The sequence below is a fragment of the Chaetodon auriga genome, chromosome 6, assembly GCF_051107435.1.
Source record: "Chaetodon auriga isolate fChaAug3 chromosome 6, fChaAug3.hap1, whole genome shotgun sequence".
Taxonomy (NCBI): Eukaryota; Metazoa; Chordata; class Actinopteri; order Chaetodontiformes; family Chaetodontidae; genus Chaetodon; species Chaetodon auriga.
The window spans coordinates 10,838,400-10,860,748 of NC_135079.1; the positions used below are offsets into that span (position 1 = coordinate 10,838,400).

The 22,349-nt window shown below is 42.6% G+C and overlaps 1 protein-coding gene across 5 annotated transcripts; it reads left to right on the plus strand.

Moving 5' to 3' along the window:
* Nucleotides 1-7,321: 7,321 nt before the first annotated feature.
* slc25a22a (solute carrier family 25 member 22a) lies at nucleotides 7,322-21,757 on the plus strand. Of its 5 annotated transcripts, XM_076732241.1 has the most exons (12): nucleotides 7,563-7,739; nucleotides 8,282-8,409; nucleotides 14,233-14,418; nucleotides 14,526-14,651; nucleotides 14,798-14,853; nucleotides 15,062-15,152; nucleotides 15,806-15,860; nucleotides 16,568-16,628; nucleotides 16,862-17,006; nucleotides 17,100-17,254; nucleotides 17,337-17,412; nucleotides 17,675-21,757. In XM_076732241.1, exons 3-12 carry the CDS (start codon nucleotides 14,399-14,401, stop codon nucleotides 17,826-17,828), a joined length of 939 nt encoding a protein of 312 aa, XP_076588356.1. In that variant the 5' UTR covers nucleotides 7,563-7,739; nucleotides 8,282-8,409; nucleotides 14,233-14,398; the 3' UTR covers nucleotides 17,829-21,757. The 5 variants fall into 5 exon arrangements, with proteins under 5 accessions (XP_076588357.1, XP_076588355.1, XP_076588356.1 ...); XM_076732242.1 differs by lacking the exon at nucleotides 8,282-8,409 and having other exon boundaries at nucleotides 7,322-7,632; XM_076732240.1 differs by lacking the exon at nucleotides 8,282-8,409 and having other exon boundaries at nucleotides 7,504-7,739.
* The last annotated feature ends 592 nt before the right edge of the window (nucleotides 21,758-22,349 follow it).

A 22,349-nucleotide genomic window follows, 5' to 3' on the forward strand; every position in this document is an offset into this window, starting at 1 on the left:
TTGTTACAGTTGTATTTAAGATTTTTTTGTTGGTAGTACAAATTGTAATATTAATGTTGAAAAAAATGACCTCTTGGTGTACCTTCAGCTGGCCTGCTGCGCAGTGCGGCAGTTTTCTTGGTTTATGGCAGTGTCCCGTCCGGTAAAGGACAGTTGCTCTGTTACACCAGCTGGAGCTCTGCTGGTGTCCAGCTCTGACTCTGGAATTAAACTCCACTTCCCTCCAGACTCCACCGTGCAGACTCGCACTATAACTTTACAGGTAGCGCTGCAGTATATGTAAGTCTATATTGGTTTGCCATCGAGGTACCTGTGGTTTGCAAGGCTTTAGTTTGTTTTTTTCTGTAGGTGCTGCAGGTGTCCGTGTCGGAGGTTCAGGCACTGTGTGGTGATCCTCAGGTCAGCGTCAGTCCTCTCCTCTGCCTCTCCCAGACTCCCAGCATAGATTTCCTCCAGCCTATCAAAGTTCAGGTCCCTCTGCCATCTGGAGTCACAGGTACAGGGTGCCATATACCTTCATTCTCATACATGTTTATATTAGCATGTGTTAACGTTGTGTGGTGCTTGTGCAGGCCACACAGTTGACATGTCCTGTTTGCATCTGCTACATGGAGACCCCACTGCCCAAACCTGGACTGACATTACATCGCAAGTGTCTCTCTACGTCACCCATTTGTACGCCATTTTCTACATCACACATTTCTCCTGGTAAGTTTTTGTAGTATATTCTATGCACTTTGCTTTACACTTATGCACTGCTGCACTTCTTTTACTTGATACTATGCACTCTGCTTTCTTCATATTATTCAGTGAGGTTTTAATTTCCATGTCCATGCAATTTCTTTGTTGTAAAGCACTTTGAGCTGCATTTCCTGTGTGAAAGGTGCTTTACAAATAAAGATTACTATTATTATTGCTATTATTAGTATATTCCCATAATGCGTGTTTGCTTTGATACATTCACATTGTGTTGACACAGCTTTGTGTGCACCCTCACAGGTACTGGCTGTGGTACACCACTCAGCGCTGTGTTAGTGGGGTGGTCAGGAAGGTCTATCAAAGGCTAAAACAGTTCAAAGTCCAGTTCCTTGTCCTCCAACGGAAGACTGACCCTTCACAAGTTATGCTACAGTGTTTACCTTCTAACAAGGTTTGTAATTCTCCTCCTCTCTGAGCTGTAACTGTGTTCTTTGATGGTACTAGTGACACCAAGGACAGCCTGTATGTCAGCCCTCTTCTCTCAGCTCTGTGGTGTCTGAGCTTCGTCATCATGTGTGTGAACTGAATCTTAACCTTTATGCATAAATGCAAAACAGCAATTGTGATGCTTCCTCCTCAGGTGGACAGCAGAGTGCAGTCTTTGTCAGAGCAATATGATGGGCCTCAGCCTTCAGATCTGTGTGACCTCCTGGAAGGAGAGCAGTTCTTTGCTGGCTTTGAGAGGGGCTTAGATATCAGCGCAGGTCTGAAGTCCTCTTTGAGGCTCTCTCTTACATAAACAGTTTTTTTTCTCCTGCTCCCTTTCCTTCCAAGGTCTTGTGATGTGCTGTTGTGTAATAATTGTCCTGAAACTGCTATTTGTAAGAAGTCTTGAGACGATATTTTCCCTTTTTCTCCAGAGAGGCCAGATTGTGTCGGGGGAAGACTGTGTTTTGTGTTTTACTCCAGCCTGAAGAATCTGAAGGAAGTGTACATCTGTCCAGCTCAGGGTCAGAGGGGGCCAGTGAGAGGACAAGTAAGACAGACGTCATGTTCAGCAGATAAGAAAGTGCACTGACTAGAATAATGATTTCTGCTGTGTTTTCTCTCTGTACACGTATAAACAAACACACTTTGCGAATCTCATATTTCCTCACTGCATGGTGGTGCAAGGACTGCATGACCTTGTGTACATTATATTAGAACAAACAATAAGTAACAGATTGTACATATCGCTTATCTACATACAGTACAGTACATCCTACACTAAAACCCCATTTGGACAGGATTTACATTCGAAGGGGAGGTGGAGAATAAAACATTAATTGTATTCTTTTGTAATTGAACTAATGTAACTGTATCAGTCTGCAGTAGACATGTACATTGAGCAAGATAAAAGAGAGAGCCAAAAGCCCCCACAGGGGGGTGTGGGTGAGTTGAGGGGGAAGCAAAGATACTGTGTGAAGTGAATGAGTCAAAAATCATACTCCTCCTCTGAGTCATTCCTCATTCAAATCTTTACACACAGACATGAAACATATTGAAATCATTCAGAGTGACTTACACTTCCCGAGGATGTCATTATCTCCAGTGTCCGTCATGAATAAGCTCTGTGAAGCCACTTAGAAATCATGGAAAAAGACTCTTCAGAACCTGCTTAAGAATCATCACATTTTTAAATTTTCTTCAGTCGCAAAGTAATCCGGTGATAGTTGTCAGTACATCCGTGGGTACATTGCAGACAGGAGCAGCTATTAGTTGATTTGGTAAGACGCTAAGATATAAATGAATGTAGGAAAAAACAGGGCTCCAAAGAGAATACCAGGGCCTTACCTACAGCCTATTTGATGAGTAACAGGGTCTTATTCTCCTGATGCCCTTAATTTCTTCTGCTGTCATAGTGGCACCCAAATAGGTCTATATGTTAAAGTTAGCATGTTAGCATCAGTTTAGCAAACATGTTTTCAGACTTAGTATATTTTCATGCAAAAGTTAAAGCGGTCAGACCTGATGAAAACAGAAAAAAGTGAGAGGGCCAGCAGCTCTTCCTGTGGAAAAATCCACTTTAAAATACAAGGACGACGCTCCGTACAGGATTGAGATTACAGGGGGACCAGCGAGTTCGCAGAAAAACAGTGGCTAATGGTGGTTGTACTGTATTACTGGGGCGAGGGTGAATAATTACCCACGTACGCAGTCCTGAGTGGATTAAAATCACTGACCGGAGCAGCTAATGTTAAAGTCACCCCACCTCTGACACATAAATCCAGTGTGAAAAGGGCTTTAAGTGACCAGACAGTAGAAACTGCTGCACACTGTAATACAATCCAAATTAATCCTTTATTAAACACTGCCTTGTTTGTGACGGTGTCAGAAATGTGTTGGTAAAATATGAGGCCGTTTTTTTAGGATTTATGTTTTTTTCTTTTGGTGTTAGTTAGCATCATTTATTGACCTACATTCTCTGTTTCTGCTGCTGTGGTCAGTCAGTGTAAAATGTACCAGTTCACTGCGGATCAGTGCCAGTTAGAAGTGCTGTTGTTATTTTGTCCCATGAATGAGTCTGCAAGCACCGTTGGGACAACACATTGAAAATGTGTTTGATACCTCTGTTACAGGTGTCTTTTTATAGAGGGGAGATTCCCAACAATCTGCCAGAGGAAGTGGCGAGAAAGAGGAAAGGACATGACAGCCAGTGGCTTGCAACTTTACCACTCAGACTTCCTGTCAGTTGGAGTGACAGTTTGTTTTTCCTTATTTCATATAATAATATATAGATTTTTTATCTCTCGATAGTAAATTAATTTGTATGAACCTGTTGGTATCCTTACATGATAAAATATTAAAATATGTGTATTTTGTTTTTAAATAGAAATAAAATATGTACACCTTTCCTCCCATACATATTAGTTGTACTGTTGTGCTTGTTAGATGCTACCCACAAATAACATCACGACCTGAGGGAAGGACTGCACATATTTATCCCATCTCTGTTTTTGTCATAGGCTCTAAACTCCGAAAATCATTTTATCATGGAAGATCTCCAGTACCCTCCTCTGAACCTGGGTGACCCCGAGAGCGGCTACCTGACAGAAGCCAACTTGCTGTCCATCTCTCTTCAGATTGGACAGGACTGGCGTGTTATTGGCATCAATCTTGGCTTAAGCTACCAGGAGTTGGACCGCATCCAGTATAAGTACAGGTAGGACATGACGAAAATTTCTTAACAATATTGGTAATTTAGAGGATGTTGATATTAATTGAAGAGGTTAGGTACACATTCATTTGAAAGCAGAACTCAGAAAGCAAGAACATAAAAATGAATCTATTATAGAATCAGGATTATCTCAACCTGACTTGTGTAAACGTGTAAGAGAGATGTGGATCAAAATGAACATGTTTAAAGCATCTCTGCATGAGTGAATGATGATGTAACCAGTGCGTGCACACATGTTAGCACAGCCAAAGCCTCCAGGGGACAAGATGGAGTGAGATGTAATGTGACTGAAAGAAAACCGCAGTGGGAGAGAAATGGTAGAGAATTTTGATTGTTTTAATCTGCACTGTCAGCCATCACTAAGCCATCTGGGACACTGCAGGAGATTACACACAGACTGATGCTCATCTGTCCCTCCCCCTTCTCCTCATGCTCAGAAAACCTCTCATGTTGCATCCTGGAGGCGGAGGAAAAATGCATGATGTAAAAACATACAAATATATACTAAAATGGTTTTCTGTGTAAGGTTTTTAGATAAGAATTCAGTCACATGTCACTTCAATTATTTGTGTGTTTGATGGACGTTACCCAATAAATGTTTTCCTTTGGAAACAGGTAGCACATAGCCTAAATCTCCAAAACTGGATGCACACACATCTACAGTTTATACATGGTCTACAATCCATCTGCATGGAGAATCTAATGCCACACTTGAAGAGGCTGTGCCAATACGTTTCATATCATATGTTTTTAAAGTACCACTCCAGCCAGTGTTACTTCCTGTTTTTCAATTAATGTTCTTTCTCAGACAGAACAGGGCGGTGATCACCAGTTGGGCCTAATCCATTACCATTGCAAACACATTGTCATTCTAGCATAAGTGTCAAGGTCAGTATCATTAGCATGGATAGCGATAGCGGTCACTCCAACTGAAGTAATGAGGTGGAGGATTTTTCTCCACCCCCTTCACTTGAAAACGAGCACCCCAGTGAGACGGGCTCATCAGACCATATGCTCTGAGCCAGTGGCTTGCATTTTTTGAGACACCACAGGTGAGCCTATGGCTTCTCAACCTGCAGAGCCAGCTTAGTGCGCTGGCGATGTGTTGGAATGTTAGCGGTGTTATAGCCTAACCTGTTCACTTAGAACAGCATTGGCTACACAGACTAGGTTACATGTCACTAACAGAGATAGAAAGAAAGAAATCCATAGGTGAAATCAGATGATAGCTTAACTGTATTGAAGCAGCGTCATTGCTTTATTTTATTGTAAATGTCCTTGAATTTTCCGCCTCAATGGCTGCAGTTTCACGTAGCCTCCAAATCTTGGCAGGATAGAAAATTGTGTAAAACAATATAATTTGTTGTTGCATATTATTGCAATTAAGACAGCTGCTACAAACCTGAGTTGCATTGTAGTAAAACTGAGTCTGTATAAACAGGTGTATTTGTGCCTCCCTGCCAGGAGCTTGAGAGACTGTGAGCTGCAGTCAATCAGGTTATAAAACTGCCTACTGTTTTGTCCAATGAAATATGGTAAAATCCCGTCGTCCCTTGGCAGTTATTGGTCAGTGTGTCTCTACCATTGTGTTAATTAGGTCATGGCCAAGTGTGCACAGGTGCAGGACAGCCCTCAATTAACGATTATTTATAATCTAAAATGATCACCGGGCAGGTATTATGGTGAATAAAAACCATGTGCAGTAGGTCGTAAACCCCCTCCTCAACCTGCAGTTGGCAGCATTCAACTGAACTTCCCCAGAGTTCACCTGGAACTGATCAGACCACCTCTTTAAAACAGACTTCAAGCTAGGCTGAAAATTTGATGCGCGCCAGGGTTTAATTAGAGCATTCCCACCATCCCAAAGGATGCAACATAAAAATGGATTCTTGTATGAAAACGTCCTGCAAAAGTGATTAAATTAGCAAATATTGTGACATATCCCTTAAATAAAAGAAGTGCAAAATAGAGTCAAATATGAAGGTTCACTGAAAAACAGGAAGTAGTGCTGTCTAAGTGGTACTTTAAGGCAGTGGTTCTCAACTGGTCTGGCTTGGGGACCCACCATCACCCCTTAATGACAAGCCCCAACACGAATAGACAGGAGAAAAATAGAATAAAAAAAATAGACTTGCGGTCATGTGAGAAATGCCAATATTTTAGATTTTTATATATATATATTCACATAGTTATTTTTCCTTTGATAGGTCACTGGAGCCAATATAAAATATCTTGTGTATGTTCTGTCCCCACCAGGGACAATTTGGGAGCCTTGGTGCTGGACATGCTGTTCCACTGGGCCCGGGGACAGAGGAATGCAGGACCAGGGTCGGTGTCGAGGCTGGTGGCAGCTATGATAGAGAGCAACAGGAGGGACCTGGCAGATGAGATTGAGGACATTGTCAGTATAGGTAGGAGAAAGTACTCAGAGTCACTGAGGAGAGTAGGTCTGGAAGCAGAGGGCTCCTCCCTTGGTGAAACACAACAGGAGATCAACCCACGCTGAGTGCAGATGGCTGACTTGCACTTGAGCAATCTGTATACAGTGTCCCTCATCATCTCATCCTGCTGTTTAAAGAACTGTCCTGGAGTACAAAAGCATCTCTCTTTTTCACAATCATGATAGCCAACCACCAGCTTGCGGCACCTTTCACGAGACCTACAGGACACAAGTGAAACGGATAATGGCCTGTGGCTTTGTTTTCACCACTTTTTAAGAACTGTCTCAGTAGGAAAGACAATACTGTGGATGCCCATTCCTGCCAGGAAGAATGGAGAAAAAAAAAAGATGACATGTCATATGATGAAATACTCATGTTAAGTCAAAATTATGAGATACTAAGAACATCTTTTACTCATATCTAATATTTTTGAGTTACTATGTCAGGATTTTGAATTACAGTAGTATCTCATCTTTAACTCATCATAATTTGGACTTAGTATATCAGAATTTTGATTTAGTATTTCATCATTTTGACATGGAGCCTCAATTTTGACTGATCAGTCAGACTTTTGACAATGTCATCTTTTTGTATCTCTATAATTGTGACTTACTGTGACTCTTTATTTCCATTACCTTTCATGTTTTTTGTAATTTCTTGGCAGAACAGTGACATTGAATTCCATGAAATTCACTAATACCTGTTCAGAGTGGAGAGGCAGAGCAAACACTGGGAGCTGTGGGACTGTTTTTATGGTTGATTTAATGTCCTCCTTGTGTGCCTTTGGTCACCTAGAAACCAGCTCACCTGCAGCAAATCAGGACCTTCAGTTTTTATATGTCTATGAATTTTCATCTCTAGTAAATCTGTGATATAAAGAAATGTGTCGTTTTTTTTTCACTTTCAGCTGAGGGTCCTGCAGTGAGTCATTGGTTGTTTCACACACGTTTATTGCTGCATGCTGCGCCTCATCCCCAATATTTCAACTGCAGCCATTTTTCTATTTTAGTGTTCAAGGTCATCGGGTTGAATCGTCACGATGACGCTGGTCCCCATCCCCCACCCCTACACCTATACTGCAAATAATAAATATGTGTGTGTACTTCTACTACAGACCACTAGAGGACCCTTGTTAAAACCCCCTTTTTTTTATTCACTCCTACTCCATCGCAGCCAGGCTGTTCCTGTCTCCCTCCCTCCCTCCCTCCCTCCCTGCCTGCTCTCACTCCCACCTCTTGCACCTCCCTCCGCTGGACTCAAATGCTAGTAACGCCGGTAGGTTAGCTGCTGTCGGTCTGTCAGCCAGAGATAGACAGTAAAAGGCTTTGATTTCAAACCGCAACCACACCGGGAGACATAACGGAAACGGCTCTGTGTATGCGGTATGTAGATAAAGGGATGCAGTTAACGCTGAAGTGTTGTTGGCGGGGGTCTCATTCAGAAATTATGTGTATTGCCTTGAAGCCGTTAAAAATCTTACCTGAGAGTAACGTGAATGCGACGTGTTTAGTTGAACGTCCTGTAAAATACGTGGGATATCGCGGCATGGAATGCTAGCTAGTATTTCAGACTGGGATGTGATTGTATGTGAGAGGCAGCTTTTTCCGTTATGTGTCAAAGCTAACATTTTCAACATATGGTGGGTTCAAAGATGTAACATTAACCGCAGTCCTATTACAGACTGTTACGTTAACGTTACGGTGTCGACATTAACGTTGTGAATCACGAATAACGGTTATCCAGAGGATGGTAATATGCTGGTTAATGTGCGTTGTCATATTTTGCCCCCGAAGCCGGCGAGCCTTTGGGCACAGGTGTAACGGTTATTCATTAGTATTTTAAAGACATGTTATCCCGAGTTTCATGGTTTGTTTCATGGCTTGTGTGGACATTAAAGCTGGCTCGGTTTTGGATGTTGCCACAGAGTAACCAGACCAGATACCGAACGTCTCTCAGACCTGCAAAGGGCCGCTGTTGTCGCCCCCTGCCGGCCGTGCCAAAAAGTGATCCGCTAAGAACCGTCGGTTTGCCGTCGGTTTTCTGCTTTAACAGGTAAAAATGATTGGATTGGTTAGAGTCTGGCAGGTGAAATAATGCAGTCATAAGAATGATAGCAAAAGAGATGATTTCTTTAATTTATATACAACCCGTCAGTAAATCATGTTAATACAGTCTAGTTTACAAATATAGGCCTAAACAATGATATGATACATCTTAAACACATAGAAACATCAGAAACATTAGTATAGCATTTCTAGTATTTCCTATAAACACATAAGTGTCATGCTTGATTACGCTATAAACTGCACTTCTTTGGCCACCATTTGTGATTAATCGGGTACAAGAAATGTTAATGTTTGCTATTACCATGGACATTAAAGTTATGTGCATTTGCAGATCAGGACTGTTTGATCCAATCCAGATAAAAGCAGCTGTATAGGTCTAAATTGGGCGATAGGCTCAGTTTTTGGCAGACGCTCAGTTTTTGGCATGACACCTGTCTCTGCTGAGTGCTGAGGGTGTAATCATCATGTGGGCTGGGATGGTGGTAGTGGAGGGTAAACCCACTTAATCTGTACCACCTCCTTTTTCATTGGTAGAGAAGAGTGAAGCTCCTCACCTCTGACAGACAGACTAGCTAAACATTAACATGCTGGTATCTTCTTAGTGCAGGATGAAAGGAAGGTGAGATGGAGTATTGCACTCACATCATTCCTGGGATTTTACCCACCTTGCTTTTCTATTTACCCCCTCATCTCTGCTGAGGCCCCAAACTCCTCAAAAGCACACATTAGAGGACATTTCACTGTTGAGCAAGATGTCGAGCAATGCATGTTTTTAGAAGAAGCAACTTTTTTTTTTTTTTTAGAGTTCCCAGTGTGCTGGATAGGTTATGTTGAGGCCAGCAGTGTACTAAAGCATTCCTGCAGCCTTGAAATAATTGATGAGGTGAGCCATTCTTGGGTGTAAGGTGACATCCTATGCTTTCCAGTGGAACTTTTGTACCTTTTTGGCTTTCATTCAGTGGAAACAACAACACTGTGTTAAATATTAATTTACTCTGCATGCAAGGCTACACATATATAGCCTTGCCTGCTAAAATCCCAGAGCCAAGGACTCCTAAATGTCACTGGTCTATGCGTCCTGAATGGAAATGACGTATAGCCATGCATGTGGGAAGATGCTGTGCTGTTGTGCAAATGTTGGTCCTTCAGGCCATTCAAGGCCTCACTTTAATCTGCAAACTGTAATCAGATGCTTCAATGCCGCATTTGGCTGTCTGTCTATGGAAAGCCGACACATAGTGGTATTATTATTTTCCTATCAAGGTTGTAGGAAAGCTGAGAGGGAGGCAAAACAGAGGATATGCAAGAGAAAAACCCCAGGTGATTTTAGAAACTGGGCCACCAGGGATACCTGTGGTGTCAGAGGACTAAACACTACACCACCTCTCCACCAAAGGGCCTTTCTTGCTGCCTGGAAGTTGAACTGTTATTTCTGATCTACAGCAGGTGATTACAACAATGCATTACTGTGCAGGTTTAATGGCAGCAATACGAACCCGCGTAGAGGACTTGTCGTGGAAATGCATCCGCTGTGCCTAGATCATAACTCTCACTCCACTGGTTGTAAATGGAGATTGCGAGAGAGCTTTCATAAGTAGGTATTAGGTTTATAATCCTGATGCTGTAGGGAAGAGGGAATAGTAATCAGATTTATCTGTGACACCACAAATTTCATCCCTTGTTTCCGCAGTGCTGTAGGTGTCCAAAAATAGACTGCATCTTATAAACCGGTTAAATAAATAAATTAAGAAAAGCATGATATTAGCGCCATAGCAGCTGTCAGGTTTATCGTGAAGAATGGTAGAAATACAGCAGCCAACGCAGAGAATTATTTAAAATCGAGTCAGATGCAACTAACACATATAAGGAATTAAGTGATATAATACTAGCTCACAGTAGCTTTTCAGTATACTTAAATGATGCCCGCAAATTACTGAATGCTAGAAAAGAATGGCCCCAGAAGGAATGTAAAAGTGGGCAGATTGGGCTGTATATTCGATCTGGCCTTTGTGCTCCTGCAGCTGAGAGAAGTACTTGACATCTGATGGAGGATCGCAGTAACACACTTGTGTGTCTGAAACAGTTCTCAGTGCATTTCCTCGGTTGATGGCTTAGTGCTCACAGTGTGTTAATCAAACCAGTTCGTGTGTGGCAGATGGACTGGTAACAACAGCCTGCTCTAAGCTTATGAGGAAGGGCCCGTGTGATTTTCCTTTCTTGACAGTCACGTGAATGAAGTGCTGACCAGCACAGTGCTTTGTCACTATAGGTACTCACTTCCCCCGTCAATCACCAAGCTCACGGGCATTTAGTCAGCAAGACCTTTACTCTGCTTGGCACTCGAGGACAGAGAGGTAGTCGAGGAGCTGTGATAAATAAGGTAAATTTCCCTCTGGTTGATTTGAATGAAAGGAATATGATTTGCATTGAGTTTTGCATAGGAAAACTTCTGTGGATTTGTCTCCAGATTTCCCGTATCTGCAGACAGCTTCTCATCTTCGCTTATAATGATTGAAAATGTCAGAAAAGGAAAGTGAAATTTTCCTCTTACCATGCCAGCTGTCAGCTATGATCCCAGTGAAAACCGTAAATCTAGATTATCCAAAAATGCACAGTGAGTGATTGATCTTAATAAGATGAAATTCCATTCGCAAAGATTTAAGAACATGTGTTATGAGCATTTTATTCATCACATTCTTCCACATATTACCTCAACTACAGGATATCTTAATTACATAAGAATCAGCACATTACATAATAGTCATTGTTATTCGTTCTTCCAAGTGAGTCAGAAGACTTAAGAAAGCAAGTATCATATTTATGATCTCTGTGTCTGTTAGATATGTTATTTTATTATTATAGCCCTTCATATAAGGTGGTGTCATTCACCATGAATGGCTTTTAATTCTGTATGCTGACACACCCTCTGCTCTGGGATTACTGGATCATTATCTCCAAGCATTTGACTTTAAACACTGGACCGTGGGTGAACATATTTGAAAAGTTAAAGTTAATTGAATAGCCTTTACCTCTAAGATTGCCTTCTGCTTTACTGACAAGGTTCAACATAAGTGTCCTCGTCAGTGTTTATTGCCTCATTGCTCAAGTTGAAATGATGAACAAGGGTCAAAAACAGAGCGGTTATCTGCCCGTGCCCGGCCTCTTTAGTAGCTCTTTAATCTAGTGCGTCCTATAGTTGGTCTAGAGGGCTGGGCGAAGTTTGAAGTTAAAGGTTCTGCGTGGCTGCATAGTTGCATAATCTCCTCAGCGATTGTTTACTCATCAGTGCTTATCTGCTGTAGGGTACAAACTCAAAATATGACCTCTGTGTGTGTGCGCGCATATGTGTGTCTTTGATAAAGAAGTTTTCAGTCACTTTAAATGTTTTTTTTTTCCTTTTTGGTCTTTGTAATCTGGTCTGATTACAGATTGCCATGCAGGTTTTTGGCCCTTTTGTTAGTTTTTCTTTTGCTCTGAAAATTAAAGGAATTTCTTGGAGATTTTGTTGATGGCTGATGTTGCTGTGCTGTGCACACTGCACACTGTGGCCAGTTGTTTCCGCACAGACTCCAATTGTCGTGACAAGAGAGTCCAGCCAGGCTATGGCTGTGGGTCAAATAAATATTCTGGTGCAGACACAGTTGTGTGGTGTGGATGAACTGAAGTGGACGCCGCAAGCATGGTGAGAAAGGAGGGAGATGTCAGCTTGATGGGTGACTCATGGAAGACTGCAGTGCTCTTTACAACCCTTATATTTTCTCCTCTACCGACAAAACATATTGTCTTCTGTAAAATGTGGTACTAAGAAAAATCAGTGCAGTGATTGTTGAGTAAACAGCATATTCAGGAGGAAGTCAGTGACCGGAAATAGGGACGTGAAAGAAGCATGCAGTTATGTGAGAAGCTGGCTGGGAAAATGGTGAGGTCCATGAGCAGTCAGAGGGAGATGAGAGGGCTGTGAAGTCGGCTGTGTGAAGCTCCAGGGAGCAGGGAGGAGAACAACCAGCCAACAGAGACCAGAGAGGCGGCTCACTGACCTCACTGACACCTCCTCTCCTCCTCCCTGCTGCACCTCTGGAGCAGCCAGCCAGGGCCTCAAGTCCCCATCCAAACTAAACATACCAGACCGCAGCTGCATTCATGCAGAGATATCGAAATCGAACCTTTCACCAACGCTGTGCGCAGTCCCTCTGAAACGGAATCTGAGGAATTAGTGATACTGGTGTCCTACGAGTGTACGCACTTCTCTAAAAAAACCCACAAGTCAGCAAAGATCTGAGCCGGAAAAGCTGTGTTTGAGAGTCGTGACTCGTGACTGAGGGAAATGATGGGGGAGGGCTGGTGAGGAGGAGAGAGGAGGAGGCAGGTTGCATACGCAGAGGCAGGATGTGATTGGTGGATGGAGGGGGTGGAGAGAATAAAATGGGAAATTGGATGCGTTTTTTTCATATTGAGGGCAATCTGCTCCAAAAATGGTGAGCATCTTGGCCACATTAGAGATATTTCATCTGTTTGCTCAAACATGACTGTTTCAGCATCCAAAGGATAGCGGTGCTCTAATGTGACTTCAGTTTCACAGTGTTGGAGCGTTTGCATAAAACATGAGTGCTCAAGGACGCATGACGCACAGATGTTCCATTGACGATCATTTGTTTAACAGAAAGTAATCCCTCCACACTGATGTCTAAAGCTCTATTTTTGAGCAGCTATTTGCCAAATTTGTGCTGCCGTTGTAAACTGTTGACATGTGTCCTGTGCCATTGTCCTTATTTAGGGATTAATAAGTGACAAACACAGTTTGTAGTGCTGGTTTAGTTAGTTGAATGATTATTTTTCAAGGATTAATACCAAACATTCCTTCTAGTCCGGCTTGTCAATTGTGAGTATTGGCTGCTTTTCTTCTGAATATCTGGGTTTTGGATTGTTGGTCGGACTGTTAACTTTTAAATAGGTTTCTTTAAGCTGTGTGGCAGCTGCTCGTGCATTCATCTGTGGTGTTTCATGAGTTGTTTCTTTAGTTTCAGTTGCCTAACTAGCATAGAGCAGTGCTGTGAGCATGTTGTTGGTGTGTTGTTAGTCGGCCATACCAGGCTAAGGCTTAATGCTGCTGAATCGCCACACCACATTTGGTTGGTTACTCAGCTGTGAGTCAGAATACTCATTTTTCTAAAACATCTGCATTAAAATACCAAGCCAGCATTTTAGGATTCTTCCACTCAGACAGTTTTGGGAAAGCAAAAACACCATTTCTTTCCTTGGTAATTTGTGGGTTACACTGTGGTGGAATAAACTCACCCACTGAAGACAGCAGAGTCACTGCCCATTGTTCACTGTAGGTCAAGAACCTGTTTTTCACGCCAGCGCTTCCATCTCACAGCTCACTAATGATGCAGCTCTATGCAAGGCTTTTCACGGTTAATTTGGGAGAGTTGCACTTGCAGTTTTAGATGACCTGTAGCTTCTGTTCCTTTGGACAGTAGCGTCTGCCAATTGATCGTAATGTAACAAGACAAGCAATTAAATCACACCACCTTGGGCTGGAGGAAATTGATGATGATGATGGACACATATAGACCAAACGACTAATAACTGATAATGAAAACAACCTTGTAGGTGGCAGCTCAAACTAAGTGGTATAGATTGTGCTGCTGCTGTTTGCATTTTTGCAGTGTATTTTAGGTGGTGCAAAACCAAGTCTATGTTGCAGGCAACATTGCTTCCTTCTAACTTTGATCATGTGCTATTCCTCTATTTTGTTAGCAGCCACTTTGTGAGAGTGTTTAAAAGGTTCTTTCCTATTTCTGTGCAGAAATCCTCGAACTTGATCTGACAACAACCGCAAGGAGACGAGTGGACAAAGCATAATCAGAGGACAGCAGCACACTCCTGGAACAAACAACAAAAGACAAGGGCGACCTACCGAGTGTCTAGCTAACACACAGATTGACACTTTGACCAGTCAGGGCCTGATATAAATGGCTGACAAGCAGATCAGGTAAGGCTGAATGTGGAGTGGCAGCACATAGCAGCGCTGTGGCCTTGTTTTCATCTATTGATGTCATATTTCCTGTTTCTTCCTCCACGGTCCTCACCGTCATCCAGTTTGCCTGCCAAATTAATCAATGGGGGGATCGCTGGCCTGATTGGAGTGACCTGTGTGTTTCCCATTGACCTGGCCAAGACTCGCTTGCAAAACCAGCAAAATGGATCTCGCCTTTACACCAGCATGTATGAGATTTCTCCGTTCTTCATATGAACAGTCTCTAACGTGTTGCCTACATGTGGTCTGAACCAATAGGAGTATCATCCAGCTTGCCATCAGAGTCTCCGGCTGCACTTTGACTAACACACCACATTTTTCTGTTATATTTCAGGTCAGACTGCCTTATTAAGACCATCCGGTCAGAAGGGTATTTTGGGATGTACCGAGGTAAGTGTTTAACTTTGACAGGCGATGCTTGTGAAATTTATTAAGTGGCACAGGATTCTGATTTCACCTTCGTTGTGGGGCCACAGACATCAAATTACAGGCAATTATCTGGAAGGCTTTCCACCGTAGAGTGCCTCATTCTCTCTCTCTCCCTTGTCTGTTTCTTCCTATTTCTTTTTCTTCGTCAATGCCCTTTTCATCCTCCCAGGAGCGGCGGTGAACTTAACACTAGTCACGCCAGAAAAAGCCATCAAATTGGCTGCCAACGACTTCTTCAGGCATCACCTCTCCAAGGATGGGTAAGGCATGAAAGTGCTGACAGGCTGACTGACACACACCCACTCCCCTCATTCACTCTCTGATTAACCGGCGTGTTTACTAACGTGTAACCTGACACATTAGCTGTCCGTATTCTCACCGAGCTTCTAGTTAATCCGCCGCCGTTCTGTCATCTCCTCCAAGCATTTCACAGCGGTTTGCTAACAGTCTGATTTAAAAATACAGAATTGCTTGTGTGTTTTGTCAGCAGAGGTCCTGTCTGGAATCACGTCACCAAGGATAATTAGCACATAACGGTGTCTCTTGTCAGACGTTAGCAACCATCATCTGGTGTCGCTGAACCAAACTCAAGTGGCCATTGTTCCCCATGAGCATTGTCTGCAAAGATAAACCTGAAGGTTTCTGGGGCATCCGTCTCTGTCTCTATGGTGGCAAACATGCAGGCTGATGAATGATTGACTCGTCTGGCCCTGCCGCTCACCTTGTGAATTATTAATCTGTCCTTGTGCCTGACATGTTGATAGGGACCTATGAAAGGCAAAGATTAGCATCACCAGTGCAGGTGGTGACAACTCCTTTTGCACAAATAAAGTTGTCTGTCTGTCACACTGTCAGTCTTGTCTGTCCTTTAATTTGATCGTTTCTTCTTCTTCTTTTCTTCTTCTTTTCTCAGAAAACTCACTCTGTTCAAAGAGATGCTGGCTGGGTGCGGAGCAGGTACATGCCAGGTAAGTCAGCGAGGTGCTGCTTGAGTTGAATCCTCCTGTTCTCCATCGCGCTGACGGTGTCAGCTCACACGCAAACCATGGAGCCTCAGCCTCATTTGTCACGGCCTGCAGCCAGAATTAGCCACCACCACGTACATATGGAGAGGTGGTAGTTGCAGAGGCATGCTCGCAGTTTGTCTCTGCAAATTGTTCCCTGTTATCTGTGATCTGAGTGTGACCTCTATTTTCATGAATGATTTTTAATCACTGAAATGTTGTCCCGTTCGCAGGCGATACAATGGCGGCTAGATTTGAGTGATCAGATAAGACGTGAGAGTGCTTGGCCATGTGCGCTGAGTGAGTGAGTCAGAGGGAAATGCCTCTTGTCAATGAGGGCAAAGGCTTCAAGCCTGAGGAACGTGATTAGATTAAGTGTAGCAGACCTTGGATTAAGATTGCAGCTGAGAACATGGCCATCTCACCCTTAATCCAATTAACTAGTTACTATTGTGTGGATTACAGAGGAAAACAAGAGTTGACATTTAGCAAAGGGATGCCAGTAGATTTACACGAGACGCTGCTTTTGTTTGACACACTCAATGCTAATGAGTCCTAAACTAGGACTTTGAAATGACTTCACAGTCACATGTAGGAAAACTCATCAGATTTGTTCGCACTGCGCATATTTCAGCAGTGTTACCTGACACTTTCATTTGGTTTTGTCGCAGGTTATTGTCACAACTCCTATGGAGATGTTGAAAATCCAGCTCCAAGACGCTGGACGAATTGGTAAGAGGAAGTGAGATCCATGTGGTGGTTTAGCAGAGAATGAAGTGATTAACTGGAGAAACAGTGGCCTCATGTGGTCATGTCACAGATTACAACAGCTCTATTCTGCTTTCTTCTTACTGTTATGAAATCAAAATGTCTCCCCATATACCTGCTCTTAGCATAGTGTGATTCCAGTAGCTTCATATGAAACTTTTTGCTGTTGTTAATGTTGTATTTCTTATGCTCTGTAGCGGCTCAGAGGAAGCTGATGCCAGAGACGGTGGCAGCAGGAACTGTTGAGACCAAGTCCCCAACAGCCATGCAGCTCACCAGAGAATTACTGAGGGAAAAGGGTATCGCTGGGCTGTACAAAGGCCTTGGCGCCACATTGCTCAGGTAAAACACATCTGGCAACTCGGTGGCAATTTTACCAACCAGCTGTTCATGCAACTTAATCTGATCATCTGTCTTAATTGTCTCTTTTTGTAGGGATGTCCCTTTCTCCATTATCTATTTCCCCCTTTTTGCCAACCTGAATAATCTGGGTAAAAGAGGCGCAGACGGGCCCGCTCCTTTCTACGTGTCATTTATATCAGGCTGCCTTGCGGGGAGCACAGCGGCTGTTGCTGTCAACCCTGTTGATGGTGAGCAGTGGGACATTGTTACAGCAATTTGTGCACCGTCGGTTGATGTTATATGTTCACCTGAGCTCTGTGTGTGTTGCAGTGATAAAGACTAGACTGCAGTCGCTGAACCGAGGCAGCACAGAAGACACGTACAGTGGAGTGACTGACTGTATCAGGTGACCTCATTATGTCTTCACCGCTGCGGCATGTGCAATGCTGTCTTTATAGTCAAGTCAAAATGTATTTGAAGTGCATTATCACACAAGTGTCTCAACAAAGAACAATGAGAACAGCAGAGCTAACAGGCGGTACAGTTCATAGATTATTAAGAAACACACATTTAAACAGGAAGAGATAAAACACCAGCAGCAACATATCTACTGGCACATGCTGGCTGTGCGTTTCACTTATTATAATGAAGTTTTATTTGCTCTCTAGGAAAATCTTGCGTAATGAGGGTCCAACAGCCTTCCTGAAGGGAGCCTACTGTCGAGCCTTGGTCATCGCGCCTCTGTTTGGCATCGCCCAGGTGGTCTACTTCCTGGGCGTGGGTGAATTTATCCTCAGCTTCTTGCCTAAAAAAGACAACTAAGAAGCACCTCCTTTCTGCCTTTCCCTCCCATAATGCATCACACCAACTGCGTGTGGATTCATCTCATTCTGAAAGAAATCTTTGACGGGTCAATGCATGACCAGTCAGTACATTTTATTTTAAATTTGTTGTGTTGAATGTTGAAATACTGTCGTTTAGGAGGGAGCCTTTGTTTGCCAAGCTGCCTGTTGTGGCACACAAAATTCCAGTAGCTGCGCTCAGCTAGCTCTCTGGAAATGAAGCCACAAATCTCGGTTAAAGTTGTAAAGGAATATTGCTTTATAATTACGTTTTATTGCATTTTTGAATATGATTGTTGATTTTTCAAAGTAAATGTACTGCCCTTGGTTGCTGCAATTCTGCAAGCCCTACAGTATCTAATTTAAAATTAGGTATTAATTTACTACTAGGTTTTAATTATTAATGTGAACTAGCTAATTTAAATGCCCATACTTTAATTAGAAAGATACGGGAACATTAGATGGGGTAAAATATTTACTAAAAATACTACTCAAAGGATTCCCCCAGACCTTATGTCTTAAAAGACTTAGAATTAAAGCGAAACATATGCCTCTGTTTCAGACAAAGACCTGGGGAATGTGTTGATTTGATACCGTCACACCCCCTGTGATCTTTCCTGAGAAGCCACATCCCTTCCTGTAAGTGGTTGTAATGAACTCAGCCATTCAGCTCCGAGCAGACTTTTATTGCCTTGGCTTTATAAGTAGATCAGGTTCCATCTGATATTTAGTGCAGCCACAATGGTTCGACTGTTTTGCCTCTGTGAAAGATGTCTCATGTTTCGTCGTCACACACTACTCTGTAGAGACAGTGTTCAACATTTGGGCACGATGCACTTCCAAAATACACGTACACATTGTTCAACCTCCAAAAAAAAACCCAAAAAACCAAAACTGCTCCTGCTCTTTGTTGCATGGGTTGAAACCTTCAAGCATGTTGTACTTGTGGCCACACCCCAGTCAATCATGTCACAGCAGGGGCTCTGCCTTTGACACATGATGGAAACACCTGCTGTGACATCACTGATTGGATTGTGGCCAAAAGTGCACAGTGCGCTTAAAATTTCAGTCCTTGGAGAGCAGAGCAGCAGCAGTTTTCTGCCCTGTGTGAGTCATTGTGCATTCACATGAACGCATTAGCTGTGAACACTAAATGGGTTGAAAGTAATTTTAATAGAACGGCAGATTATTAGCAGATATTCAGTAATTACGTTGACAAATGGTCATGGTCAGACATCACATACCGAGGCCTCGCAACCACAGTCGTCCATCGTGGAGCCAGCGAAACCTGAGCTGGAGCATTTCAAACCCCGTAGATTCAGATGTGATTATTATTGTTTACAGACGAGTTCACACTCAAATTAAATTCTTTGTCCAAACTTGAATTCAGTGACAGGACCCAAAGAGCTAATGAAAAACATTTTTTTTTATCAGAGCATTAAACCAATGTGGTTTCAGTGTTCTGTACGTTTCACCAAACATCTCTGCCTGTTTGCATTAGAGGTTTTGTTTGCTTTAAGCTGCGAGGGAAAGCAGCACTGTCGTATCTTGTTTATGCATCACGACACTGAAGCCCTGCCATTGGTTTATCTCGCCGGAGATCAAGGTGACTTTGATGTGTATTATCCAATCACATTCCTTCCTCGCTCCCGCTGTTCAAGCAGCTCGTCAATTGTACTGTTGCACTGTAGATGCGCAATGCAACTTTTCAATGTATTATCATTTGTGGGAGTGAGATCTATTTATCGATATTCCTTTCTATAGGCAGTATAGCACTATATATTTGTATGTGTCGTTTTTTTCTGTGTCAAAAGTGTCCACCTGAACTATATTGTACATATGCAGATGATATGAACTTTATGTTTTAGGATTTATTGTTTGTTTTGTACATGATGGCTTATTTGCACACCTACCTCTCCAGCTCCCCCCTCAATCCATACTGTGGTGATTTTATGTTACGATGATGTGGACATATCAAATGAAGGAACATGTTTTAATGCAGCAAGCATCATTCGAACTCAAATGCAGCATATTGATGAGGGTTTTTTTTTTACTGTATGCAAAGGAGAACACAAGTGTAGATCTAGGATGGTTTTTTTTGGAGGTGCCATTTCTCCTGAGCTGTTGAGTTGGCCTGTTGTCCTGTTTCCTACAGTTTTATCAATGTGGACCAAATGTAATGATGATAGAAATGTAGTTTTAGGTGAATGACCTATGGCACTATTTAAACTGTTCTGGAAATGAAATACACCCTGGACAAGGTCAGTAGGGACCTGCTGACATTAGACTGTAAATCTAACATCTGTCTTTTTGAATGGTGCTTCTTTCATGAGGTCGCTGCAGTATGACAACAATGGCACTAATGACCATGGCTGTACCGACTGACTCACATGCTAGCAAATCTCAGCTTTATCGATGTCTTAACTGAAAGCCATAGGTCAGGGAGGAGCAACAGAACTGCTAGACATCGACTGGCACCTCCAGCCATGTTGACAGATGACAGCTGAGCCACAGGAAAATGGCAAAAAAAAAAAGAAGAAGAGAGACCTGCCTGCTTGTGTGAGCTGGTCTTTATTAATACCTGATGTAGTTTTTTTTTTTTTTCAACATTCCGATTGCCAGTTCATCTCATATATATATGATGTACATCATATATATATATTTGCTGTTATTGTGAACATAATGCCTATTTTTGTGTTGAGATTACTGTTATGATTTCTGAGCCCCCTCTCCCCACCTCCCCCCTTGTTTGTTTTCAGATTTTATTGTCTGTTTTTGGTTGAATCTTGAAATTGTTGTGCAAAGTCATTTTGTTTTACACAGCTGTGAATTCTCACTAACCTTGTGCATTTGGTTATGTACGTGTGTGCGTGCGCGCGTGTGTGTCTGACTGTGTAGTGCTGTAGTCGATGTGTAGATGTTAGTGTGACACTGCGGTATTTTTCTCTTTGATTGTCAGACCCGCGCTCTCTCCCCTCTTTTCCTCTATCTGTCACACTCCTCTGCCATCTACTCTCTCCGGCACCCGCCGCTGGGGCTGTGGGTTAATGCAGAGGAGCTCTACAACACCAAATGTATGACTTAGAGTGTAAACAATCAAAGAAAGCACAAAGGATTATTAGGCACAAGAGACCACATGGCCCACTTTGATTCCACTCAGACAAAGTCCTTTTTAAAACAGTGTGCTGCTTTGGCAGACACGGATTAAAGTCTGATTTATTCCAGTGGAGATGTTGATTGAGATTAACTTTTTGATCTTGTGAGAAAGTTTATCTATGTCTGTAAAAGTTGATCCATAGGGAAGAGACGACAGGGTAGGAGATCCATGAGATGGTGTCCACCAGGTTACCCATCAGCAGTTATCCACAAAATGTATATCGCCTACATATTCTAAATCAATCAGATATACGAATGTAACTTAGATATTATGAGATGTATTATAATTATAGTGAAGAGTTTATTACATTTTAATCTAAATATTTGTGCTTTACACATTCACTAAAAAAAAAAAAAAAAAAAGAATCTTGAACCAGCTCACTGATATGCAATAAGTAGAAGCCACACACACACAAAAAACATGCAGACACACACAAAAAGAAGAAAAATATGTCACTTACACACAAGGTATGATGCAACTGGGGACCTAGGAGGCCTTCTGGGGTCTGAGCGCTCTTCACCACCTCTGTTGTCTTCCTCCAAGAGGAATTGTGCATTACAGCACTTTAAAACAAGGACCCCCGCCCCACTTTCCACCTACAAAGTCTCTCTGTGACAAAGAGGGTGTTTTTGGATATGTGTGGTGAATGACACCGTTGTCCTACACACTGTTGACAATGCAATGAAAAAAAAAAACAAAAATATTGTGTTCCTTGTCACAATTTGCTGTTCAATAAACTGATTGTCCTCAAATTGCCTGATGTAGTCGTCTGTACTGAGGTTTGTTTTTTTTTCCCATGGCCATCACTGTATCTGCTTTCAAGGTCCAGCAGTCGCCTGACAGAATACAAAAGAACCCACACTGCCCTTTTTTTTTTCCGACTGAACTAGTGCAGTGAAAACCAAACAGCAGGGCGATGCTTTGAAAAGTGTGAGGATGACATTGTGGGTCCTCAGGGCAGAGAGAACAGCTGAGACTGTTGGGTTGCAATGATTTGCTTCCCCGTGCAGCCACCAGGTGTCAGTGTGGGGTCGCAGGAGAGCTGTAGTCCTGCCGTGGTGGGAGTGGGAAGAGTGTGAGCGGTGCAACACACTACAGGTGTATGCTGAGCTTGGGTGGCGTGGCAGTAAATCACGCGCTCCCAGCTCACTCTCCGTCTAGCTGCCTTATTGTCAGTCATGCAAGTTTCTGTCTCCTGCAGCTGTGGTGCTGCTTGTATGCAGATGTGTCTTTCTTGCCTGTGATTTCTGTGGTTTCACTTGATAAATAAGGTGTTTCTATGTGTTTATGAGTTGCATGATAAGAGTATGGAAATGTGTTTTTGTTTTTTTGATGATTCCATCG

What these genes read in the sequence shown, in the direction of transcription:
- slc25a22a (XM_076732242.1), top strand. Translation starts at nt 14,399, where the DNA reads ATGGCTGACAAGCAGATCAG. An exon ending in GCGGAGCAGGTACATGCCAG is followed by an intron (nt 15,861 to 16,567) that starts GTAAGTCAGCGA and finishes GTTTTGTCGCAG; the next exon opens with GTTATTGTCACAACTCCTAT. An exon ending in GGAGTGACTGACTGTATCAG is followed by an intron (nt 17,413 to 17,674) that starts GTGACCTCATTA and finishes TTTGCTCTCTAG; the next exon opens with GAAAATCTTGCGTAATGAGG.